The sequence below is a fragment of the Eretmochelys imbricata genome, chromosome 8 (assembly GCF_965152235.1).
Source record: "Eretmochelys imbricata isolate rEreImb1 chromosome 8, rEreImb1.hap1, whole genome shotgun sequence".
Lineage (NCBI taxonomy): Eukaryota > Metazoa > Chordata > Testudines > Cheloniidae > Eretmochelys > Eretmochelys imbricata.
In genome coordinates this window covers 95249531-95276115 of record NC_135579.1, presented here as the reverse complement: position 1 = coordinate 95276115, position 26585 = coordinate 95249531, and the positions used below count along the sequence as shown (strand labels likewise).

The 26585-nt window shown below is 41.0% G+C and overlaps 1 protein-coding gene across 5 annotated transcripts in view; it reads right to left on the bottom strand.

Annotated features, from left to right (window-relative positions):
- Positions 1 to 26585, bottom strand: part of USP24 (ubiquitin specific peptidase 24) — a 107664-nt gene that overhangs the window by 18495 nt on the left and 62584 nt on the right. For all 5 annotated transcript variants that reach the window (XR_013346955.1, XR_013346954.1, XM_077825298.1 and 2 more), the window contains 20 exons: positions 24190 to 24350; positions 23310 to 23371; positions 22308 to 22499; positions 21229 to 21346; positions 20351 to 20495; positions 19739 to 19858; positions 19116 to 19241; positions 17944 to 18042; positions 12596 to 12678; positions 11542 to 11683; positions 10729 to 10848; positions 10095 to 10315; positions 9185 to 9309; positions 8603 to 8744; positions 7285 to 7435; positions 6042 to 6137; positions 5162 to 5265; positions 4188 to 4301; positions 2347 to 2443; positions 53 to 169 (listed from right to left, as the gene is read on the bottom strand). Coding sequence is in view for 3 of the 5 variants with exons in the window: in XM_077825298.1 (XP_077681424.1) it covers positions 53 to 169; positions 2347 to 2443; positions 4188 to 4301; positions 5162 to 5265; positions 6042 to 6137; positions 7285 to 7435; positions 8603 to 8744; positions 9185 to 9309; positions 10095 to 10315; positions 10729 to 10848; positions 11542 to 11683; positions 12596 to 12678; positions 17944 to 18042; positions 19116 to 19241; positions 19739 to 19858; positions 20351 to 20495; positions 21229 to 21346; positions 22308 to 22499; positions 23310 to 23371; positions 24190 to 24350 (2535 nt within the window). In the remaining 2 variants the exon portion in view is untranslated. The remainder of the gene's footprint in view (positions 1 to 52; positions 170 to 2346; positions 2444 to 4187; positions 4302 to 5161; positions 5266 to 6041; positions 6138 to 7284; positions 7436 to 8602; positions 8745 to 9184; positions 9310 to 10094; positions 10316 to 10728; positions 10849 to 11541; positions 11684 to 12595; positions 12679 to 17943; positions 18043 to 19115; positions 19242 to 19738; positions 19859 to 20350; positions 20496 to 21228; positions 21347 to 22307; positions 22500 to 23309; positions 23372 to 24189; positions 24351 to 26585) is intronic.

Sequence of the window (26585 nt, the reverse complement as noted above, 5' to 3'; positions counted from 1 at the left end):
GTGTCCTTTTAAAATTAAAATCGTGTGAAAAGTGATTAGTTCATTTAGTTACCTTATGTACAAAGTTGTTGAACAGAAAAAAGTACTGGGCACAGTTTTTACAGTTCTCGGGAACATCTTTATCCAACAGAGCAAGTAGCACCTCCATTACCTGATGCAGACTTTTTAACTGTCAAAAAGTAATATTTAAATTAGAGTGGCAATTGTCTACTGTACAAATCATTCAAAACACCCCCCATCAAGGTTAAGGGCTAGTGACCACCACTGTGTTTATATTTGGATGTACTTATTGTGAGGAGAAAAATCAAACCAGGACGAAGCACGGTCAAAACCAGCTTTCCCCTTTCAGACAGTAATATGTACATTATGAAAATGAAAGCAAAGTATCAACATTCAGCAGACCTTGCTCAGAGAAATGGAATTTGGCCAGCTATGTCTCATTGGGCCATTTAGCAGACTTTCCTTATAGGCTTAATTAGACAACTTCCTGAACAGTGGCCCAAAGGGGTAGGAACATCCTCCTCCCCATGAGAGTGTTATCTTAATCCATCACACAGAAGCATTCACTGAAAAAGTCAATATACAACGTTAGGAAATTAATTCCCGGTGTGAACAGTTGTCTGGCAATTAAGACTAGCTTAAAAGCCCATTGGCAACGAATGGAAATATGCTAGAAGCACAGAACAGTGATCAAAATATCTCAATTTCTCTTACAACTCAAGGACAATTGTATGACAGTAGGTCTAAATTCATCTGCCCCACCCGGAAAAAAAAACAGCACTGTTTTGAAACTACTCCTTGTTTCATAATTTCTTGTGGTTTCTCCCTTGTGGTATTACTAGGGACGGTTGCATGTAAGCAGGAACATTGTGAAAAAGCTCACCTACTGAGACGCTCTCACCCAAAGTTAATCCTCTAATCACCATTGCATCTATATTCACTCCAGCGTGCTATACTATGCTGATGTCAGAGACATCTGACTTCAGATAAGGAAGGGGAAGCAGCTGCAGGTAACTCTTAGATTCTGAATTTGTGAACCACTCTTGGTAATATCAAAAAAGAATAAATCAAAACATGACAAAGAATGATTTCCAAACAAATTTTTCAAAAATTTTTTGTGGGGTCAGCTTCTCTTTGAGACAACAAACCTGAATGTTATTTATATATTTTTACAGGAAATATTGTGTTTTAACTAAACTTGAGCCCTTAAAATTGATTGATTGATTGGCGATCCCTTGATTTCAAGGATGATCTCTACCATGGATTTACATATAGGTCCTGAGATGACTCAGGAGTCCGATCCTGGAACCGCAAATCCGCCCGCAGTAGGTACAGACATTTTGTGGCAGGCCAGCGGCCTGCTGGGAGCAAGTTATTTCTTTTTCCTTCCTCCTCTCTCTCTTTTCAGCTTTGAGGGTAAGGCACTTCTCCTCTAATCGGGCCACTGCCTGATGGAAGATATGACACCACTGGCATCGGTTGGTGGCTTGCTCTTCCCAGCTTGTGATGTCCACATCAGTTTTCTAAAGACATATTCTCAGTGTCTCTTTGTAGAGTTTCCTCTGACCATGGGTGAGCTGAGAGTAGAGGACTTGTTTTGGGAGGAGAGAGTCTGGCATCCTCACACAATGTCCAGCCCAGCGAAGTTGGTACATGAGGATCATTGCTTCCACGCTGGTGACATTGGCTTCAGTGAGGATGCTGGCATTAGTGTGGTGATTGGGGAGGTGATCTTTAATGAGGACCAAAATGACTGCTAAACAGATGGAAACAGGGTTGGGGCAATAACGCATCCTTGCTTAACTCCAGTTTTTATGACAAAAAATTCCATCTCAAGGCCATTACAGAGACCTGTGGCAGTCACCTGATCATGAAGCCTTAGGACCTTAACATATTTTGGAGGGTAGCCAAATCTGGCCAGCACCTTCTACAGGGCTTCACAATTGACAGAGTCAAAGACCTTTGTCTAATTGATGAAAGCCATGTAGAGGTCCTGATTTTGCTCCCAAGACTTTTCCATCCTCTGTTACCGCAAAGTTAAGGTGCATGTCATTCCCCAATAAACTTAACTGCTATTTACATATAGATTGAGTGCTGAGATCTCATGATGTGTACCTGACATTCAAAATATGCAACTTGGGAGTCCAAGACTGGTGTAAACTGTATTATCGTGGCTAGAGGAAATGAGCATGAAGAGATTCAAGAACTGAAGAACTATGGAGAATGAGGTTATTAAAGCCTTCTACTTTGGTCATTAACAGAGGTGCATGGTATTTTCTGGCAATACAGTGACAGCTATAACATTACAAAAATCAATACACTAATTCAGAATGAAATATCACTGACCTTATCCTGATAAAGCAAGGCACCGTCTAGAGTTTTTTCAAGAATGGTGGCTACAGCAATGCGAACCTCTCTTACACTGCACTCCAGCAGGAAAGTCCTGGAAAATACACAACAAAGCTGAAGGGAGCTTGGGATCAAATCTTTGATTTGTCTACACTATTACTTCATGCTGAAATTTGACATTTGGCATGTAAAAGGGTAAGAGTTGAAGCTTGCGTTCACATGCTTGCTCCTATTGCAATTTCCAATGGATTTATTTTTTTAGAGCAGTGAAACTGCATTTTATCACTTTAAAAGACCAAACTGAAGTTATAATACAATTCATAAGAGACATCTATACATATAGCATCGACATTCTTCAATCAGCACTTTTATACACAGCATACAGTAGGGTAGCATAGCAGATTCCTAGCATATGATCTCAGCCACTAAGAAGTGATTAAATGTGATCTTGCCTCAACTTCTCAGAGCTGGCACACTCCAACATTTTCCATCTTAGATTACACGACAGGTGCCTTGAAAATGCCTAAACACTAGATATTTCCTTTTCTGAACAAGAACCAGCAAACTTACTTCCTGATACGAAATCCAAAATACCCCAAAGCATATAGGTAATTCAGAGAGAACTCTGTTTAAACACTGGTGAGTTTGACGCAGAAAAACAAAGCCACTCAAAGTTAGGGGTTCTCTCACAACTAGAGTTAAGGAATGAACGTCAACTTTGAATTTCCTTGCCTCAATTAGTGATTATTACGGCTAGTTAGCTAGAAATATACCGTATTTCCATGGATCACCTGATCATTGTAGTATGACAGCAGAAGAGTTATTCCCTCAAAATAATTATGATTTATCATCTAAATATTTAATACAATTAAGAAAATGCTTAAACTTAGATCATGAAGTTTTCTAATACATTGGAATATGTGCTAAAAAGTTAAAAGAGCCTTGGATGCAAAACAAAATTTTCTTGTAATCCCAGAACAAGGCAGTATTAAGTTGTTGGTTCCCCAATCATTTAAACTCTAAGAGCTACCAGCAATGGCCTGGATTTATTATGCTCAAAAGAGTTGCTGTGGAAATCCCCACTGAAACCTTGGAACAGTGCAAGATAAAACCAACAATCTGCGAGAAGGATTTAAAGTAAATGCCCCTAAGAAAGAAATAAACTAGGCTGAAGAGCTTTTGTAAACAACCACCTTCATAAAAAGCTGAGAACTGAAAAATAACTTGAGAATTCTCAATGAAAGGCATTCTGAAATAAGACTTGACTAGCACATTTCGGGGGGAGAGGCCTTTGTTTCTTGAACACAAATTACTTTCCCCTTCTATTAAGTACAATAAAAGCTGTTTGAAACATCCTTCTGAGCAACTTGACCCATTAAATTGCTCATCTAGGGACTTCACTGTAGAGGAGTCAGTGGGTGGATGAACTTACTCAAAGCATATACTTTAGCTTCTACATCTTTGTAAGAGAAACAAAATTGAGAATACCTGCAACAATCTTTTAAAATATATTTAATCATGTTTTCTGTTCCCTTCCTCTTGTAGCAGAAATTAGTAAGGAGCTCCACAAACTCTTCAAGATGCATTTCAAAGCAATCACTAAAACTAGATTATTGGACATTTGTTTCTCCATTTAAGTGGATATCACTATTTTATTATATTTATTGGCTTCTTCATGAAAAATTAAGCAATCAGATTATGACAAATATTATTTCTAAACATCTAATTAAGGGATACGGAAGATACTGAACAGCTCTTCTACTTTTATTAGTAACTGACAAACCACACCTTTAAGAAATGTTACTTATATTGACTTGAGAGAGGATACTGGTACTTACTTTACAAGCTCTCGTCCCTCTGATCCAACCAAATATTCAACTAGCCACTGACAAGCATCAAAACTTTTAGAAAGCAATGCATCAATGGTGGCAATCCATTCTTCCGTATCAATCCTTTAATGAAGCAGAGACAGCAGGATCAGTAAAACAGCAGAATTCCATATCTGACTTTTTCTTGTCTGATCATCAAGATCTGGTGTTTCTAGAGGTAGTTATTCTGCTGTGCAGCTTTCAGGACAGCAGGACCCGACGACTGGTCAATCAAAGGGGAGTGGTTTGACTCCTTTTTCTGGGGAGCTACTGCTTCCACCACTGAAAAATATCTTAAGAATTTAACAAGATACAGGAACTCAGATGCTCTCTTTTTGTTTCACCTGTCTACAGCACATAAATGACCCATGTCTTGATTTGAATTGAAAAGATGTTGGACAGCACAGGACAAAATAGTGAAACACTTAGGGGAAAAAAACCAGGCATCGCATTTTACTCTCTCAAATCCAGCCTAGCCATTCCTGCACTGAGATCCAAAGGGTGGGTTTTGACATTATTCATAAACTCTGCAATAGTCAGAACGAGTATCGATTTATTTAAAAACTAAGAATTTACTTGGGCTCATAAAATACCAGAATTTAGAGTTCTTATTTCTCAACTCAGAATACACGCTAATTAAATCTGATCATTTTACTTGTATTTAAATCCTTTCTACCCCCACAACGATGTTATGGATGACACCGATAGACACGGACAACTGCAATAGAAATAAGTTGTCAAGTTTCCCTCCCGGGATTTTCTTGTGTTGGGCAAATTCCATTTGTATTTGGAATCCCACAGCTGGAGACTACTGCTGTGCTGGTGAATATCAAGTGGATTTGTGGAGTCAAGAGGTTTAAATGCAATGCTTCAAAAAGTTACAGGATTTACAAGTCAGCAGATCTCAGCGAGTATACCCATAGAACACTAACATGAATCCTTACCTGAGTTTTTTCTTGGTTCGTAGATAGGTTTGGAAGAGGAACTGGACTGCTAGCTGTAGGCTCACCTTTGCCATACATGGGTAATAGGGGTGTTTTAGCTTAGTCTGAAAGAAACAACACATTCACTCCAGTCCAGCAGTACCACTTTTCTGTTCATATTTGTAAAGAATCAATAAACATAGCAAAATACTCATTTTTTAAAGTTCTGCTTTATTTGGAGGCACATTGGCAGGCTCCAAATTTTACCTACACTGAAATGAAGACTCTCCAGCTCAGAACACAAGAGCAATCTAAAACTAGGGCTATACCTTCGTTAAAATATGAACTAACTTGCTGAAAACCCCACCCAACCCAGGACGCTGGTTTGTTTACTGTTCCATTATTGTGAGTAGACAGGACTGTATGAGCTCTAGGACACTGGAGAGTGCATCTATCAGAGCTGATAGGCTTGTAAATAATGTCCCTTTAAAGTTGGAAGCGTTGTTTTACACAAAGCTTCAAGAACTGGAAAAAGAATGATATGATGGTGACTAATATCAATTGTGATCCACCCTTCATATAGAAGGGAATGCTAACCAGCCAGAGCGTAGCAACTTGCACTCCTGTTATACAGTTTTTTAATTACAGAAATTTAAATCATACTTTTGCACATTTTATTGCAGCCTGATGACAACTGTTTCCATTATCAGGAACAGGAAGACAGCACCAGCTTTTAACTAGATGCTGTCACTAGGAAAGGTAATTGGAAATATTGAATAGTTTAAACAAGAATTCAATTAAACCACCCAGCTGCCTTTCTTCAGACTGGGGCCCAAACAGCCTTCTGTATGCCCTCCGGTCCAATATTATAGCACCCAAGGATTAAAATTCTGCTACTTACAGCATTCAGAGAAGCTAACGACAGAACAAAACTGAAATAGTCAGTACTGTACACATCTCTATTCTTCATAAATTTCAGATTTTCATCTCTCACCATCTGTAAAGGAAAAGTGGTTATTGTTAGTAATGGACGGCAAGAAAACATTACATCCTCCCAGGTTACAGTGCTCACATTAACATTCCAATCCTACCTACTCCAGAGGGATCAGGAGTGTTTGGCACATGGTCACGCAATGAACTTGTTTGTGCTCTGAGCTCACTGTATTGCTTGGGAGAAGTTAGTACTGAAAGATTTCCATAAAGACAACTATTTTCTCCCAAAATATGGTAAGAATCACACTAGCAGAATGAGACTAATTTACCCACAAATTTGCCCAGCAAAAGATAGCTTGTGGTTTTGTTTGTATTTAACAATGTTACAAGACTACGTGTCAAGAAAATGAAAGCTTAGGATATCACTAACATGTGCTACACAAGTTATTGGACCATAAAATTAGCAGGTGTAACAAAGAGTCACGATAATGTACATGCATGCAGAGTTTCCCCCAAGCAAGTTGCACTAGAAGCCTCACACTAAGTTTAAAACAAATTCTGTTTTCTGTGACTACATGTTTTAAACACCAGACTGCACTGTAAATCCACTGCTTAAATGGTCACCAATTCTCCCTCCATTGGCTTCCCATCTTACCAAGCCAACTTCAAAGCCCTCACAGGAAGAGGGAACATTTGTATGTCTGAGCTTGTCTCCTTCTCTTCCTTTTGGTTTCTCCCATTCTCCTCACCTTACTGCTCTGACCTTTTGCTCCAAAAACAAGGACAGCTAGATAGAATTCCCATTTATCTGCCAAATATCTTTTCTATTTTTCTTCAAGGACTCACTTCAAGGACTCCATCCTTTCTGCTCTCATCAATCATCTCTTCACTCTCCCTTATATACATGGATTTTAATGTTCATTTAGACTGTTTTAAGCTAAAAATTCTTCAAGGCAGGGAATCTGTCAATCGATGTTTTTGACTAATATGGTGTAAAAGTACTGTGCTGTACAATTAGTTATTAGCACTGGATTGATGACTATAGGAATGAGTTAAACAGTTCTGAAACATTTTCTACCTTTAATCTAGTTTTGTTTTCAACAAATCTATTTCTACATTAGGGTCAGCTTCAGAACAATGTATTTCACCTGCTGTGCCTAAGAATAAATGGACAGAAGCAGCATTCAGTCCCTATTTTTGGAGTTCTTTACCTGATATATTCGTACAGGCATTTTCTCTACAAAGAGTCCCTTCTTCTCTCCTTTTCTGACCAGCTTAGTCAAGATGGAGAGACGGTCACTGTTGGGTCTGTGTGGTCGAGGTGATGACTGGGGTGAAATTTCTGGAGAAGATGGAGCAGATCTAAGAGACAGACAAGTTTAATGCTGATAACTGAATCCTGAGAGAATCTTGCAAGGCAATTTTCAATATACCAACAGGAAAATGTCATCTTAATAAAGTGTTTTGATCCTTATCTACATATATTTTTGGAGGCTGTTTGAGTCAGTGTCAGACATCTCACTACAACAGTGGTGGGAGCATGAAAGTTACTCATGGAAGCTGCCATAAACATACAGTTAAGGGTAGCATAAAATCCCTCCTTTACCTGTAAGGGGTTAAGAAGCTCAAATAACCTGGTTGGCACCTGACCAAAAGGACCAATAAGGGAAGAAGATCCTTTCAAATGTGTGTGGGGGGAGGTTTTGTTTGTGCTCTCTTTGTTTGCTCTCTCGGGACAGAGAGAGGGACCAGGCAGGAAAAAAAAAACCTCTCCTAAAACCGTACCTGAAATAAGCATCTAAGATTACAAAAATTGTAAGTAAAGGAAGGAAATGCATTAGATTATCTTTTGTTTTAGCTTGTGAATTTTCCCTGTGTTAAGAGGGAGGTTTATTCCTGTTTTTTGTAACTTTGAAGTTTTGCCTAGAGGGGAATCCTCTGCGTTTTAAATCTTATTACCCTGTAAAATTACCTTCAATCCTGATTTTACAGAGGTGCTTCTTTTACCTTTTTCTTTATAATAAAGTTCTGCTTTTAAGAACCTGATTGGTTTTTAGTGTCCTAAAAACCCAAGGGTCTGGTCTGTGCTCACCTTGTTTACCTATTTGGTTGGTATGTTATTCTTAAGCCTCCGCAGGAAAGGGGGTGAAGGGACTTGGGGGGATACTTTGGGGAAAAGAACTCCAAGTGGTTCTTTTCCTGAATCTGTCTCTAAATCACTTGGTGGTGGCAGCAATACCGTCCAAGGACAAGGAAGGATTTGTGCCTTGGGGAGGAAGTTTTTAACAGAAGCTAGTAGAAATAAGCTTAGGGGGTCTTTCATGAGGGTCCCCACATCTGTACCCCAGAGTTCAGAGTGGGGAGGGAACCTTGACAGAAACAATAAAAAAGTTTTCATTAAGAGCCTTCAAAAAAACAGGGTAGACAGCATGCTCCTTTGGGGGACAGGAATTATCCTATTCTTAGTTTTGTCTATGGTATCTAGATATCATGGCATCAGCAATGCCTCAGATAGGAGGATAAATTTACAGTGAGAGATCCTCAGCTTCTTGCCGTACAACGCTGACTCGACTTTTCTTTGGTAAGACTGGAGAGTTCTGATCCGAGACTCTCTGGTAAAACAGCATGTAGGCATTCCAGTACCGCCGACGCACATCGGGATAAGGGTTAGCTTTAAGGAAAAATGAGGTTCAAGTCAGTCTTTGTAGGTATAATTAGCTTTATAATCTCTACAGAGGAAACATAATTAATGCAAAAGGTAAACTATATAAAGTAATCTTAACCATTTTACTCCCAGTCTACTCTGAGGGAAGTGAGCACATAAGGCATGGGGCTACAGGGAATTTGGTTCAATAAGTATTATTCAACCCTCTCTCTATAAGCAGTGAAAACATTCCTCAGTAATGTGGAAAACTTTATGAAAAGTTGCTTAGGAAGGTTTCCTAGTCAAAATGTAACTGAAGACATTCTAATTCTAGTCACTCCGGGTCAAAGTGTTAATTCAAAATAATAACTCCTAGTATGTTTGGATAACATTTACTTAATTTTAACTCTGCAGTGAATTAGTATGAAACAAAGCCACTATTCATTAAGCCTATACTTATTACTTACACTGATCATATACTTTCGGTCTATACTCTCCACCAAAACATTCATATTCCAAGGTTTCATCAGTTAACTCAAATTCTTCAACAACGGTGTCATTGAATTTATACCATTTTCCTTTTCCACATCCCCTATGGTCAAACACAACAGAAAGGTGAAAGAAGTTACAAGATATGTTTGAGTGCCTTAAATTAAAAAAAAAGCAATTCTCTAGCAATGAAATTCCTGAGATTGGGTCTGCTTTGATGGTGAACAAGGGCTTAAAACAATTCTTAAAGTTACCAAAAAAAATAAGATAAGAATTACTTTAATGAAAAGGTGCGATTTAAAATTCAAAAGCACGAAACATGTCATCTAATGTTGAGATATCATTGAAAGCTGCCATCTTGCAAGCCTGCATGGAACCCTAATGGGTATGTCTACACTGCATCTAGGAAAGAGCCTTCCAGCTTGGTTAGACAAGACTTCTGATAGCAAGGCTCACCATAGCACACTAAAAAGAGCTGTACAGACTTTGCCACCTGGGCTGGAGATCAGGCTCTCGAGCCCCCTGCCCCTCCCCAGCCAGGCTTGAGTCCCAGCTGTAATGTCAAAGCAATGTCTACACAACTATTTTTACTCACTAGCATAAGTCTGTCCACCCTGGCTGCGTGGCTTGTGATCAGATGCAGCACAGACACACCAAATGACATTAACTGGGGTAGCTTACAGGATTGGACGTTCGTTCACTCTAGATTTTCAACTTTTTCCAGAAGCGCTTACGTTTTTTTCAGTAGCTCGCGTCTTTGTTGGTAGCTTTAAAGGACTCACTACGTTTAACAAGGAACCTGGGATGTTCCTTTTAAAACAAGTCATCTTCAGACCCAGTTGCTTTGGTCCTAACCCACTAACGTGTGTGATCATTCTCATTCGTTACCTCCTGTCCTTTATAAAGGAATAATAGTGCCCTGCATGGGCTTGGCCACTGTGCACAATCACACCAACAAGCTCGTAGTTTTCTGTAGGGGCAACTTTTTTTCGTGGGGATCCTCCACCTCCTTGATCTGTATTTCTCCCGTTGTCACCAACTTCTGAAGAGGAATCTTGTCGAGCCATTCCTGAAACTGTGTAGGGTTCCATGTTCAACATCCAGGGAAACTGTTCAAAAGCAAACATCTTGGATTAAACTAAGACACCATCTGGTATGTTACCAGCTTACTGTAGTTGTATAAAAACACAGACTTACTCATAAATGCCTTATACACAGGAAATATCTAATGGAAGTGCTGTGTTTTTGCCTGTTATCTGCACAATGTATGAGTTATCCAGCATTTCTTTAAGAAGCAGGTTTTTGCTCTTGCTTTCCAGGCCATCAAGGACTTGAGAGTAAAGTGGAAACAACAGACTAAGCCCTTGAAAGACTCCACAGGGAGCTACATTCAAACATTATCACTGCAGAGAAGATCACTGTACAATGGTCTCTGAAAAAAATGCTTTTTTGAGGAAGGGATAAGGGAAATATGGGGATTCAAGAGGAGCCCCAGGGGGAGAATATAGAGCAGTTATCTTACCCTTATCTGTTCATCATATTTAATGGAGCGGCCACTCTCCCAATCAAATCCAAATCTCATCAGGTGGATCACCAAAACACTGGGCAGAGCTTTAATGCAGGTGCGCTTCACTGTAGTTCTCTTAAAGAGAGAAGAAAGTCACCTCTGTCTAGATACTCATTATAAAACATTGTACAATTCCTGTCTAGTCTAAATGATTTTTAAAGAATAATGTCCCAAAATTGTACACAGTGCCGGATGAATGTTAGAAACACACACACAAGCAATGAGCGACGTGTATAGAACCCACGCAGACTAGGTTATTTACACCTCTAGAAAAAAACATCTTATACTATCCAGTTGCTTATCTGAGCGTTCATGATATAGAAAACTCAAGTCATAGGGGATGGAACTTGATGTTTGGTTAGGGCTATAGATTTGGATTTAATCTTGTGATTGTGAATGAAAGACATTGTTCCCTCATATGCCATATGAAATCTCTCTTCCTACATCCATGTAGGAAACAAGTTAATACTCAGGCTATGTCTACACTTGACTTATGTCAGGAAAACTTTTGTTGATCAGGGGTGTGAAAAAAAAACATACCCTGACTGACAAAAGCTGTAATGACAAAAAGCGCAGCTGTGGACAGCGCTGTGTCAGCAGGAGACACTCTCCCGCCACGAAGCTACCACCCCTCCTTGGGGGTGGTTTTATTTTGTTGGCATGGCAGCTACGTTGCATGCCTTACAGCGGCAGGACTTCAGCGGCACAGCATACACATAGTTTAAGTCACAGTGTGTATTTTAATTTCTCCTCACTAAAGTAAAATACCTTTTCTTTGCATTTCTCACAGTAGTATGCATTACTTCCCTCCAGAACTTCTCCTCTAACAAATTGATCCAATGAAATTTCCAGACTTTGACATGAAGTGACTCCTAGATTGAGAGCCATGAAGGCTTCTTCGCGCTCGTACCTAGATTCAAGAGGGGAAAATAAAACCCATTAAAATATTAGAGAACGAAGCAAAACATATCTAGCTTAGATATGTCCTCCTAGGTAGAATCTTCAATTGTTACAGCAAAGGTTGGAAATCAAGAAATGTGAGATTTATTCCCAGCTCTGCTACTGGCTTGCTAAGTGATCACAGACAAGTAATAATCTGCTTATCAGTTTTCATAAAGATAAATAGCCACTTCTGGAAAGTATAACTCGTATAAAGAGGATCAACTCTGAAAGTAGTTACAATTTCTGGTCAGAGCTTTCTTCACTTTTGTTGAGATTTCAACTGCTGATTAGGGTTATTTTCTCACATCTATCTGACTTGACAAGAGAACCATGAGTTAGAATTATTTTCTATTTGATCTGTTGTAAGTGGCCATCCACTGGTTACAGGGCTCCTGCTCTCATTTTCAGCTTCTATTTTGGAGCCACTAATTAGAAAAAAAATGTGATGACCAATATAAGGAATTATGAAAGCCTTAGAATTTTAGCTTGGGAATGCGAGATTTTTCCTATAATAGACAAGGTGCTGGAAGCGTTTTAGTCACCAACTCTTTACAAAGTACCATTGTGCTCTCCTTTTTACAACTGGAGACATCACATGGTACTGTACAACTAGGTGAGAAGGTTCCAAATTTGCTCACGTGACATTAATATATGAGCAATTTTAAACAAGAAAGAAAAGTAGTCCTGAATTCTGAGCCAGTAGGACACAGGTAAAGGAAATTATGTTATACAGGGCAAACGGTCAGCGAATATTAAAGGGATTTGCAATACTAAGATTACAATAGAGTTGAAAGTTTATTCCTCCTCCCACATGTGTTACTTTAAGAAGCAGAAGTGAACTCCATGATGTACTGTCGCCTCATACTGCCTAGTTACTTACCTGTGAGGACAGTCCTTACAGATCTTCTGATCAGAGTAGATGCCCTGAAAAGTATTCTTAAATAGTTGGTCTCGTCCTATTTTCTGTTGAAGATAGAAAGTTAAAGTATCAGTCGGATATTTTTGTAATGTACAAAGAGCAGCATCCTGAATTTAGTCCTGGTTTTATCTATTACATAAAAAACGCTTTGCTAATGCAATGTTAAGGTCGCAAAGTACAAAAGCAGAAACTGCAGAAGTTAACTCATCACAATGTTAACTTACTTACACTGTGTACAGAGTACTTCATATATACACACACACCCCTTGATTTTCAGTGTTTCATACAAGCTACATCACCAAGATGCATCGCCTCAAAAATCTGAAAAGCAAGTCGGTCTAAAATTAAGATTAGAGATAGTCTTTTATTTTAATCCCCATTTCATCACTCCCCCTCCCCATTTTACTTTGCTAGTGCTAAATCAATCCTCCTAAAATGCAGCATGTGTAATTCGATGCCACGTTAGAATTTTTTCACAGACGTTTAAGGCAAATAGGAACAGGCATTTGGGAAGTGAAGTTCTAAAGCTTAAAAAAAAAACAGGCTGATCTCACATGAAAGATTAGTAACCGGTTTTTAATGGTTGTTCTTCGAGATGGGTTGCTCATGTTCATTCCATTGTAGGGGACTCCCAAGCAGTACCTCCAGAGGCGGGCAGGAGTTCATGGATGTGTCAGTTGCAACACAGCTCTGCCAAATCCAGCGTCATCTCTGGCCTGCTGGGTAACGGTGTAATGCATGGGGAACGTGTGTACCACAGGCCATGTCGCAGCCCTGCAGACGTCCTGGATAGGGACATGCACCAGGAAGAGGCTTGAGCCCTAGTCGAGTTAGCCTTCACTATTGGTGGAGGCACAGCCTGTGCCAACTCGTAACAAGTGCGGATGCAGGTGGTGATCCAGCTTGAAAACCTCTGAGAGGATACTGGAAGGCCCTTCATTCTTTCAGCGATCGCCGTAAAGAGCTGAGTTGATCTGCAGAAGGTCTTGGTGCACTACAAGTAGAAAGCCAGGGCACGGCTGACCTCTTGAACGTGCAGGCGCCTCTCCTCGTTGGTTGAGTGAGGCTTTGGACAGCACACTAGGAGGAAGATATTCTGGTTGACACGGAAGGGTTGGCCTTGGCCACGCCTAAATCCCTACTCTTCTGAGGTACGGTTCCGCTCTGGTCTGGCCTGTGAATCTCTGCGCCTGCCGTGGTTTAAATCTCTTTCTAGCATGGGACAGGGTGTACAGACCCAGCGAGCGAAGAGTGGCTCGAGTCTTTTAGGCTGTGTAATCTGCTGTCTGTTTGTTCAACAGAAAGGGCCGAGCTGTTGAATGGGAGGCCCTGGATGGACTGTTGGACCTTCGCCGACAGACCAGATGATTGAAGCCATGACACCCTTTTCATAGCCACCACAGAGGCCACTACCCTGGCTGCAGAGTCTGCCACATCTGAGGCAGCCTGGAGAGAGGCTCTCACGATTGCCCTGCCCTCATTTAGCATGGCATCAAGGTCCTGCTTATGTCCTGCGGGAGCAAGTCAGCAAACTTGGCAGTGGACTGCCATATGTTGAAGTGATACCTGCTGAGCAGAGCCTACTGGTCTGCGATGCGAAGCTGTAGGCTGGCTGTAGAATAAATTTTCCTGCCGTAGCAATCAAGTCACTTTGCATCCTTATTTTTCGAGGTCGAGCTGGACCCTGCCTGTCACGCATGTTGGCGGCCGCAACCACTAGTGACCCAGGGCAGGGGTGTGTATGTAAGTACTCAAACCCCTTTGCAGGAACAGAGTATTTGAGCTCTGCCCTCTTAGAAATGGGGGGCAGGGATGACAGTCTGCCACAGAGCTTTTACGATTTTGACTACCCCATCATGCACAGGTAGAGCCATCTTTGCCAGGGCCGCTGCTGCCAAGACATCAAATAGGGAATCCACGGATTTGGACATCTTCTCCGCCTCCAATCCCAGGTTGGCTGCCACCCGTTTAAGCAGCTTCTGGTGGGCTTTGCCATCATCCTGAGGCACAGTCTGCGACGGGCCTCCTACTGCCTCATCAGGCAATGATGATGAGGCTGCCAACCCGGGATGAGGGGTGGGTTCCACGTCCCCTTCCTGGGGAACCACGGCCACTGGAGGAAGGGTCTCTTGGGCTCCTTGGACCAACGTGACGTCTGAGCCTGGGGGCAGTCTAGACACCAAGGCCAAAGGTCTTTCCAACACCTCTGAGACTGAGCGATGGGCCTGAGGTCCGCCAGCCTAGGGCACTGCCCAGGGGTTATAGATTTACCAGGGCCCAAGCCACTGACCCTGTGGCCACATGCTTGCAGCTTGGCTCTGGGAAGAACCTGCTCGCTGTGCAGGTGGCAGTTGGTCCCTGGGGGCCATCTACTCCTTTCTCTCAGAGCCCGAGGAGGAATGGTCTTCCTCTGGTGAGCACAGCGGCGCCACCATAGAGTAGGCTTCCCCACTATGTCTGGTAGTCTTGTGCCTGCCAATCGGGGAGCGGTATCGGGACCCCGCTGAGCCATGATGCGTATCCAGCGACACTGGTCATAGGCCTGGTAATAATCTAGAGAACAATGCCACCCGCTTCAGGAATGGTGCGCAGGCTCCGGTGATCGGAATTGGGAGTGCGGGGATCATCCATGATGCTCTGGCAACCGTGAACTGGGGAGCGGCGCCTTTCCGGTGACCATTGCTGGCATTCTGGGGACTGGCAGCATGCTTCTGTGGCCTGGTACCGGGGGTCCGGTGACTGATGTGTGGATCCTGGAGCTCAGTGTCAAGAACCTGCTGTGGGTCTGTGATTCGGGACACAGCAGTAGTCCTGGCGAGTGGGCGTGGGTACTGTGCTGTGGGGGTGACTTCTGCAGGGGTGCCATTGAGGGCTTTCCCCTAAAAACGGGTGGGTGGGAGGGATCCTTAGGCCTCTCTTTCCGAGGAGTAGGCAGCATCAGGAGGAGGAGGAGGAGGAGGTTTTTTGCCACTTGAAAGGCTTCTGGGGTGGACGGCAGCGTGAGGTACCACATACTTCTACCACTCCCTGGGGTAGGAGGCAGAGTGTGGGGTGGACTAGGCCCAATAGGTGAGGCTGCCATGTGGCTGTGCTCTGGTGGCAGCGAGATTGCCTGACTCGGTCCAGGCTCGTCTACTCCCTTATCCTTGTGGGACTCCGGAGAACGCCCTGTCCCAGTGTGCTTCTTGGCTGGTACTGGTGCAAGGTCCGTCATCAGGAGGCAGCCGGTGCTGGGGGTGCACTTCTTGTCAATGCCTAAGTACTCAGCACTGAATCCGAATGTGCCATTTCCGAGGTCGGTACAAGAGCAGAGTCCATGAGGAGCACATGGAGCCTGATGTGTCTCTCATTTCTGGTCCAGGGCTTGAATGCCTTGCAGATGGGGCACTTTTCACAAATGTAGGTCTCACCCAGACACTTCAAACAAATAAGATGCGGATTGCTGATCGGTATGGGCTTCTTGCAGGCTTGAAGCCCATGGGTGGGCATGCCCCATCTCTGGACTAAGGCCCTCGGGGGACTATGAATAAGTACACTAACACTATTAGGAACTGATAATTATACAACTATTTACACAATAAAAGTTCAAAGAACCACTGAAAGAGAAACTACTTGCTAGAACAAGGGGAGTGTTCTAGCACCGACTCTGGTGGTAAGACAGAACTGAGGGAGGGAGGGAACCAGCAGGGGGCATATGCACGCCACTCCAGAAGGCACCAGAGCCAGTCCCCTACAGATTATACCACTGAGGGGAAAAAAGAAAAAAAAAAAAAATTTACGGCACCAATGCATGGGGTGAGCGCACACACCTACAATGGAATGGACATGAGCAATCTCTAAGAATTGCAATGGCCTAGAAATTCCAGGTGTGTTTTATCTGTTTATCTGGATGAAGAATGATTTCTTTGATTAGCTGTGGTATTTTTGGGGCAGGGGGAGGTGGTGAGTTTGTGGATGGAATTAAAGTAGTTCCTGAATATATTATGGCGCCAATGCAGATATAGCTGTGAGTTCCCCAAATCCAGACAGGGAGAGTCCGTTTATGGAGGCCTGGTACTTTTTGGCTACTGTAAAATAATAAGGTGGGCCATTGAGTAGACCAGAAACTGCTCTTCAAGACTGCTTTCCATACCTTCCCCCAAAGTAAGTCTCTTCCCATGACTGGGAGAGTGGGAGGCATGAAGCCACATTTGGAGCATGAAAGAGAGGGGGCCTTTTTTGGGTGTGGGAGGGTGAAACAACGTGCATAGGGAGATGTGGTTCATTTCTGGGCAACTTACAAGCACCATGGGAACTGATCTCACTGAGCAATTCTTAGCCAAAAGAAAATTCCCAAGCCAAACACTCCCATCTTAATAAAAGTTAAAGACAAATATCTGTCAATAACTTAAGGGGAACACACACTGAGAATATTGGCGTTCTAGGCCCTCCACATTAGAATGCCAGTAAACGAACAATTAAGGTCACCCAAACACACCTTAATGCGGCCTCCTATTTTATCACTAACCAGAATCAATGGAAACAAAGATTTAATCCTAGTCTCAAACAAGCCACATCTTCCTCACGTCACTGAGTCCAAAAGACAGGCATAATTTAACTGGCCTCACTGAACCATCGGTATAATTTAAATAAAAATGCACCTGTGTTACATCAATATATCATATTCATTTTCTGCCTTCTAAAAGATCACATGCAGTCACCAGAAATGACTTCTTTCCCCACAAACGATCCCATTCTGGAGAGAAGCTTGGGAACAATTTCCCCTCCAAAATACAGTCTTAATCAACATAATTGTTATATGATGGACTTAGAATAAATGCCATATTTTGGGCCATGAATCATGTGGGGCCTTGACCTAAAGTTACATTACCAGGAATTTAAGTGGTGGGAATCAGAGGCATCATGTGAAGGACTTAGGGTGGCAGGAATTATATTTACGTATCAATATATATCACCAAAATGATTTTTGCCAGAATTCTGGCCACCACAGGCAAATTGCACAAAGAAACCGGTTTAGCAAATTTAAGGTGCTAAAGCCACAAGTTATGAACTTCTCAGAGTCTATCAAAACCGCATTTCCCAAAAGCCCATCCAAAATGCAAGGAACAATAGGTGTGCAGGGCAGAAGGTTGGCAGGGCAAAACTACAGTTCATTTTAAACCTCTGTATTTTGTTATCAAATATTAATAAGATTTTGTTGCACTTGACTAAAATTGTTAAGAATGACAGCAGTTCTTAACTTACTTTTCAAAGGTGCAGGGACAAAAAACCCCACCAAAAACACAACAGGAACCCACACACACTTCTACCTTGAGGTATTCATCCATCTGATCTATAAGGCTAGTAAAGAATTCATAAGCATCCTGTTGCTCTCGAACATAAAGTTCCTTATTCCACATCTTGAAGATCTATAAAGACCAAAAAGATTAGCAGTTTTATAGTAACCACTGTTGTCATAAATATAAAGGGAAGAAGGGTAACCACCTTTCTGTATACAGAACTATAAAATCCCTCCTGGCCAGAGGCAAAACCCTTTCACCTGTCAAGGGTTAAGAAGCTAAGATAACCTCGCTGGCACCTGACCAAAATGACCAATGAGGAGACAAGATACTTTCAAAGCTGGAGCGAAGGGGTGGTGGGGGGGAACAAAGGCTCAGTCTGTCTGTGTGATTCTTTTGCCGGGAACAGATCAGGAATGCTCTTCAGAACTCCTGTAAAAAGTCAGTAAGTAATCTAGCTAGAAATGAGTTAGATTTCCTTTTGTTTAATGGCTGGTAAAATTGCTGTGCTGAATGGAATGTAGATTCCTGTTTTCGTAACTTAAGGTTTTGCCTAGAGGGATTCTCTATGTTTTGAATCTAATTACTCTGTAAGGTATTTACCATCCTGATTTTACAGAGGTGATTCTTTTACTTTTTTCTTCAATTAAAATTCTTCTTCTAAGAACCTGATTGCTTTTTCATTGTTCTTAAGATCCAAGGGTTTGGGTCTGTGTTAACCTATGCAAATTGGTGAGGATTTTTATCAAGCCTTCCCCAGGAAAGGGGGTGTAGGGCTTGGGGGGATTTTTGTGGGGGGGGGGGGAGGGAAGACGTCTCCAAGTGGGCTCTTTCCCTGTTCTTTGTTTAACACGCTCGGTGGTGGCAGCATAGGGTTCAAGGACAAGGCAAAGTTTGTACCTTGAGGAAGTTTTTAACCTAAGCTGGTAAGAATAAGCTTAGGGGGTCTTTCATGCAGGTCCCCACATCTGTACCCTAGAGTTCAGAGCGGGGAAGGAACCTTGACAACTGTAAAATGTGAAATTTACACCTTTATGGCTTCTACGTACTTTAAAAAGGATATTTATTAGTTTCAGACCAGACAGATGTATAATTACTAGTAAGAGTCAGAAATATTGACATGTTTCACCACGTCTGAATCCAAGTCCCACGTATTTACTAACTAGGAAAATTATATAGGTTGAATAAAATGGAAATGATACCTTCCAAAAGTTCTCAGGTACATAATACTGCAATTTGCTTTCCATCAAATGGCCAAAGAGAGATTGAATTTGATAGAATACACTGTCATCTGGATTGTCCATATCGTCGTCAATTGAAAGCAATGCCTTGGAAGGAAAAAATAACCATCCGTAACATGACTTATTTGCAAAAATGTCACGTAAGAATTTAAATTAATAATTCTGTTACTACTGTGCATTTAAACAAGGCACAAGTGTTCCGAGAAGACAAAACTGAGTTTGTGAATAAAAACTTACATTTTAGAGAAAACTTGCAGTGCTAAACAATAGATTCATTTAAAAAATTCCTTTTTAAAAACAGATTTTGATATTATAACCTATCATTTCTCTTAAGAATTTGCATGTCCTGAGCCATTCAGCATATTTCACACACTCCACATTTTTATATGCAATAAGAATCTATTTTGGGACTTAAATGAATTTACAGTAGAATTAATTGAATATTTGTAAAATAATTTGACTAATTTTGCAGTGTTTGACAAATATTTGACTAAAACCCTTTTATTTACTCAGCTCTGATTTATAGTAAAATCAAAGTATCGGTTGGCAGAAAGCATCTGTCAGAAATTAAAAGTTAAATTTACCTCAGGGAGACCTGGCTGCATGTATAGCTGCTGGAAGACTGCATTCATGTAACAAGTGGCACCACCGTTCTTCAGCCCCACAAATCCTGAAGTGGATCGACTGTCCACAGGTGGAAGATACTAAGGGAAAAATTGACATTTCTCTGTATCAGTAGATTATACAAACTATGGACTCCAACAGCTTCTAAATCACATTATTATTATATAGGCAGTTATAAAAAGGTATGCTGGCTGTTAAACAACATTTTCATACATTTCACTGAGATTGAGTCAAATTTGTGAGAGCTATGCACACAAGTTATTATAATTGGCTGTACAGCCAATATTGAATATAAAATACCTAAGAACAGTCTACAAAGTTGTATACCTTTTAAATCAAACCAGTCAGGGATTTTAGGCAATAATTTTATTTATCAAGATGACAACTGCCTAATAGGCTCAAAAGCGGGCTTGCTCTTGGGAAAGGTCAATAGGTATGCATTAATTCAGATCTGATTATATCACTTTAAAATGAAGGCTCTGGAACATTTGCGGTTGGAACAAGGAAGTGGCTAAAAGCAGTATTTCAAATCACACTGAATAATTTAAATTGCATCTAGGCATCTTACTTACATCAAACTCCTTGGTAAGTGTTGGGTCAGGCTGATGGTGCATCGAAAGCAGCTCTTTTGTAATAAGCTGAAGATTGGAAGGTGAGCTATCAGCCAACATCACTAGCACTTCATAAGCTGCTAATCGGCTATCCACTGTACTGCACCTAAAAAGAAAACCATAAGTGGGATCTATATGGTAGGTAGTCATACTCCATAATTTTAAATTCTGGTAAATCTTGTAAGTCAGACTGTGTAACCCACTTATAATTGCCAAAGGAAAACAAAATCAAAAGATGTTTAGTGACTGATTCACAACTTGCTTTGAGAATTTTATTCCCTGGACCTGTACCAGTGAATGCTACTCATTTTGTGGGAAGAGATCCATTTGTGCTGAAGATCAAAAAAAGAAGCAGCAAGACACCAACTGCGCACATGCGTCCCGACTGGGCACTGCTACTGAAGATCTCTGATCAACGGTGCTGGGACGCACTGACACCTGAAGTGGAGCACCCACAGGGACACCACTTGAAGAAGTAGTTATTTAGCCATCTCCCCATAGTGATGAATATTCTTCAGGCTAGAGGACTCCATCACCTGTAGGCCAAGACACCATGCCCACTGGGTACAACTCTCTGCTGTACATGAAGTTCTTTATAGGTTCGACAGGCAAATCCTTTGGAATTTAGAGATTAGTGGGAGTTTAAATGCAAACAGGAATTGGCAAGTTTTGGTACAATCCTTTATCAAGTGCACCAGTAGCTGATTATTAAAGTACTCAAAGATATAGCTGGAAAGTCGACCCATTGCACTAATCCCCATATCTTACAATTCCAGCCTGCAATCTAGCTAGGCAAGAACTTGTACAGTGTGAACAAAAATGCAAATTCTTTTCTTTACTTTGGGTGAAAGTCCTGCTGACTGATGGCAGCACTGCCAGCTGGAGAATTGCTGTTCAGGATAATCCTAGATGCTCGGAAGAGGAAATCATCTAATAACGGTTTAATCAAAGATGAACCTGTAAGAAAGCAAATCCACATTTAATGTTAAATATCTGCCTTATTGCTACAAAGACAGTCAAATCTTGTCCATATCCAGAAAGCCACCTACTTAGAATATCACCATGCTAGACTGTCAGCAGCAGCAGGAACTATCCTATTTTCTTCATGACTGATTTTTTCAAATCAGACACTAGTAACCATCAAAGGAAAATATGCTCAGAATTCCTAGATGCTGCAGTGGTGGTGCAGCAGCAACAAAACTATATGCAGCCACAATATTGATATTCTCCTGTAAATTTCCTCCACACCGACCATGGCAGAAAAAAATATCTTTAAATAATTCACTACAAATCCCAAACAACCTGCAAAGAAGAACATGGTTACTAACTCAGGTACATTTTTCCTTGTAACTCCTCACTACTTCGCCCGGTACAAAATGGCTTCATAAAGCTATGTCTACACTGACGGTGGTGTGTAAAATACAAACACTGCATGCCCAGCTAGCATGGGTATAAACAGCAGCGTAGAAGGGAAAGCATGGCTTTGGTGAGTAGAGTGCCCTAAACACATGCTCTCTACATGCCCAAGCAGTGACTAAAATGTCCACACCTCTAAAACGTCCACACCACTAAAATGTCCACACCACTATTTTTTGCAGCATAGCATCCTGCTGCCAGAGCCTTTCCCCACCGCAGTGAAAGGCTCCAGCAGTGGAGAAAGGCTCTGGCAGCGGGGAACTGTCAGAGCCTTTCACTGAGGCATGTAGCTACACACTGTAGAGACAAGTGTGGGTGTAGGTTGCCTTTCACTGCTGTGTGTAGCTACATGTGTCTTGCCTGTACTCTACACGCCATCATAAGCATAGATTTGCCAAAGACACTACCTACTTCTTCATTAACCAAAACCAGACATCTTCAAGTGATAAAGAGATCAAACTCAAATTGGTTTATGTACTTTGGTACACAAAAGGATACTCACCGAGCATTTCCTTTTCTGCCCCACACAGTGAAAGAAGAGTCTTAATGAGCCTCAAGTGTCCTGCTAATAAAATGTTGTCAGCTTCACTGGTCTCACACTCAGCTGTGCGGTTGGGTTCAAAGTTATCCAGCCAAGTGATCTCATCTTCTAACATGACAGCTGGGCTGATCTTCAACTGCTCCATTTCAGAAGCTATGGAATAAACAGAGAAAATCAAAGTTACAGACATGAAGAACTTAAATACCAATAGACAATCCCAAGAATTTCACAGATTCAGTCATTAACAATGGATATGGCACATTACATTTCATGTCAACAGCAGGCATTTAGTTATGCAGTTAATTAACAGCTCATGAAACTGCAGCTCACCACCAACTTATTGATGTTCATTGTAAATTGGTCAAAAGAAATTTAGCACATGAAAAAGAGGGGCAATGTACATATCTATATAACTACAGGTAATGCATAACCATGTGTAAAAAAGATGAAATAAGAAGTCAAAGTCTTTAAGGTGAGCATTTTTAAATGTGCATGCCTGAAGTTAAGCATGTCAATTCATAGTTAGACACCTAAACTGAAGGCATTGAGGGCCACAGGTGCTCAGTACCTCTGAAAACCAGGCCACACAGGGAGGCAGCCAAGTCAAAAGCCAAGTGTCACTACATGACAAGATAGGGGAGGGATATAAGGGGCAATAGGCAAGAAGGGAGAGAAAGGGAAAGAATCTTAAAATGAAAAACAAATATTAAAATATACAAACAAAAATGAGTATTAAGCAAGGGTACAGGCAGTATGAGTTGAGGGGGTGAACCATTTTTTAAAAAGCACAAACATAAAAGCTTGTGTTGCCCCCATTCCCTGACTTCTCAATGTCTTGTCTACCTAGACTGTAAGCTGTCATGGGCAGGGACTTGTCTTACATGTCTAAGTGCCTAGAACACTTCTGGTTGCTATATAAATGTCATATTAGAGTTCGCATTCCAACCTCTAACACATACTTACAAGTGAGATCGTCCAGTAACTGGCATCTCAGGTCAAAATACTCTGTACACTGGGATAAGAGCCTAAAACAAAGATGAGTAATTACAAATGGGGAGAGGGTTTTTAAATAAGTCTAGACCTTAGAGCATTTGCTTAAACATGTACCATCCACCCACCCAATCACACTGTTATAGATCTACATATTTATACCTCCACATGCACACCACTGTAGCTTCAAAGCAGATTTCTTCATAGCAGCCACTTTTTGAATTTTGGACTGACAATTCAATTTTTTCCCCTCACCTCACAAAACTACATATTAGATGATCGCGTACAGTTGCTAGAATGAGGATAAGATGCTTCAGGTTCTTAAGTTATTCTTTTTCTACCATGGTGGACATAGAATTTGCATTTCAAAATTAATGTTGAATTCAATTTCCCAACTAAAAAGCATTCCTCAGAAAAGTCAATGGAATTGATATCTACAGTCTAAAACGTAATGGGCAGGGATGGAATGTGTGAGGTCAGCGTCACAACTGATGGGTCCAGACTTAATGTTCAAAGAACCAAACATCTTTGTTTGGCATTCAGTCTGGACTCTCCTGAATAAAATTTCTTGCCATTAAACCTTGGATAGATGGAAGCACATAGTGGCACTTCCATGCACCCGGGGCAGCATCCAAGATCTAAAGGTTACACCCGAAGATACAAATGAATTGGACTCTAATGTTCACGGTCTACTGTAGACAGAAAACTTTAAAAAGTCTGACTGGTGTGGTATTAGTTGACTGCTAAAGTTACATCTTCTTCACACTTCAAAGATTTTGAAAATCCTTAAGGCAAAAGACTTTTTCTAAAACGTGTGAATTTTCCTTTCTGAATAAACATGCATGTAACTTGCCTCTGGTTGATTCCTCTCATGATGCTGGTTGGTGACCAAAGAGGCAGCTGAGCAGTGAGAATGACACTTAAGAGAAACTGGTTTGGTTTTTGTACATCTGGGTGAGTTGATGTGTCTGTCTGACTAAGGGTATATAATTGGTCACAGGCAACGCGACGAATCTGAAACAAAAGCATTGAAAGTACTCTGTATTTCACGTTCCCCAAGGTACACATACTTTGATCAGAAATCTATAACAAAAATATAAGTTAGAAATAGGAAAGCCATAATGGACTGTGTGACCCACTGAGTGTGGCTTTTTGTCCCCCTGTGGTGGCAACACCATATCAAGTTGGTTATAAATTTGCTACTGCCTCTGAGCTAATGGCCCTGGGTCCTTCAGCTCAAGTAGCAGAGACTTGTGCTTTTAGATCCATAGGTCTGTTTCAGCCCTTGCAGATGACCCTTTCGGGGGAGTCATTACAAGGCATGCCATCCCATATGTAATCCTTTCACATCTCAAGTTAAGCCGCACTGGATATGAATCAATAGAATGGCAGACCTCTAAAGAGCCAGCAAGTGCTGTAGAAGCAGTGTTGGCAATTTGATAGATGGCATTCTTCCCTCCCAGTCAGTATTGAGCCAATGACCTAACACAGCATGTGAGGATTGAAGAGATGCCTTCTTTTGGCTGAGATATTAAAGTAAGATCCTAATCACTTGTTGTCTTTAAGCACTGTGGCTCTATTCATAGATAGGGATGCTGGCCAAATTCCAACTGGAGTAACTTGACTTACTAAACTCTCCATAGAATTTTAATTGCTCTGTTAAAGAATAATAGAATACCATTTATTTAAATATTTTTGGATGTTTTCCCCATTTTCAGATATATGGATTTCAATTTACAACACAGAAAATAAAGTGTACAATGCTCACTTTATATTTATTTTTTATTACAAATAATTGCACTTGAAAAAACAAAAGAAATAGTATTTTTCAATTCACTTAATACAAGTACTGTAGTGCAATCTCTTTATTATGAAAGTTGAACTTACAAATGTAGAATTACGTACAAAAATAACTGCATTCATAAATAAAATAATGTAAAACTTTAGAGCCTACAAGTCCACTCAGTCCTACTTCTTGTTCAGCCAATCGCTCAGAAAAACAAGTTTGTTCACATTTGCCGGAGATAATGCTGCCTGCTTCCCTTTTTTTTTTTTTTTTACAAAGTCACCTGAAAGTGAGAACAGGCACTCGCATAGCACTGTTGTGGCTGGCATCGCAAGATATTTACGTGTCAGATATGGTAAAGATTCATATGTCCCCTCATGCTTCGCCCACCATTCCCGAGGACATGCTTCCATGCTGATGACGGGTTCTGCTCGATAATGATCTAAAGCAGTGCAGACTGACACACGTTCATTTTCATCATCTGAGTCAGATGCCACAAGCAGAAGGTTGATTTTCTTTTTTAGTGGTTTGGGTTCTGGAGTTTCCACATCGGACTGTTGCTCTTTTAAGACTTCTGAAAGCACGTTCCACACCTCATCCCTCTCAGATTTTGGAAGGCACTTCAGATTCTTAAACCTTGGGTTGAGTGCTATAGCTACTTTTAGAAATCTCACACTGGTGCCTTCTTTCCGTTTTGTTAAATCTGCAGTGAAAGTGTTCTTCAAATGAACAACATGTGCTGAGTCATCAGCCGAGACTGCCATAACACAAAGTCTATGGCACAATGCAGGTAAAACAGAGCAGGAGACACACAATTCTCCCCCAAGGAGTTCAGTCACAAATTTAATTAATGCATTATTTTTTTAACGAGCGTCATCCTCATGGAAGTGTGTCCTCTGGAATTGTGGCCAAAGCATGATGGGACATACAAACGTTTAGCATACCTGGCATGTAAATACCTAGCAATGCCGGCTACGAAAGTGCCATGCAAATGCCTGTTCTCATTTTCAGGTGACACTGTAAATAAGAAGTGGGCAGCAGTATCTCCCGTAAATGTAGATAAACTTGTTTGTCTTAGCGATTGGCTGAACAAGAAGTAGGACTGCGTGGACTTGTAGGCTCTAAAGTTTTACATTGTTACATAACTGCACTCAAAAACAAAACAAAACAAAAAAAATCAATTTGTAAGTTGCACTTTCACAATAAAGCGATCGCACTACAGTATTCGTATGAGGTGAATTGAAAAATACTATTTCTTTTATCCTTTTTATACTGCAAATATTTGTAATAAAAATAATATAAAGTGAGCTCTTTGTATTCTGTGTTGTAAATTGAAATCAAATATTTGAAAACGTAGAAAAACATCCAAAATATTTAATAAATTTCAATTGGTGTCTATTGTTTAACAGTTGATTAAAACTGCGATTAATTTTTTTAATCACAATTTATTTTTTTGAGTTAAT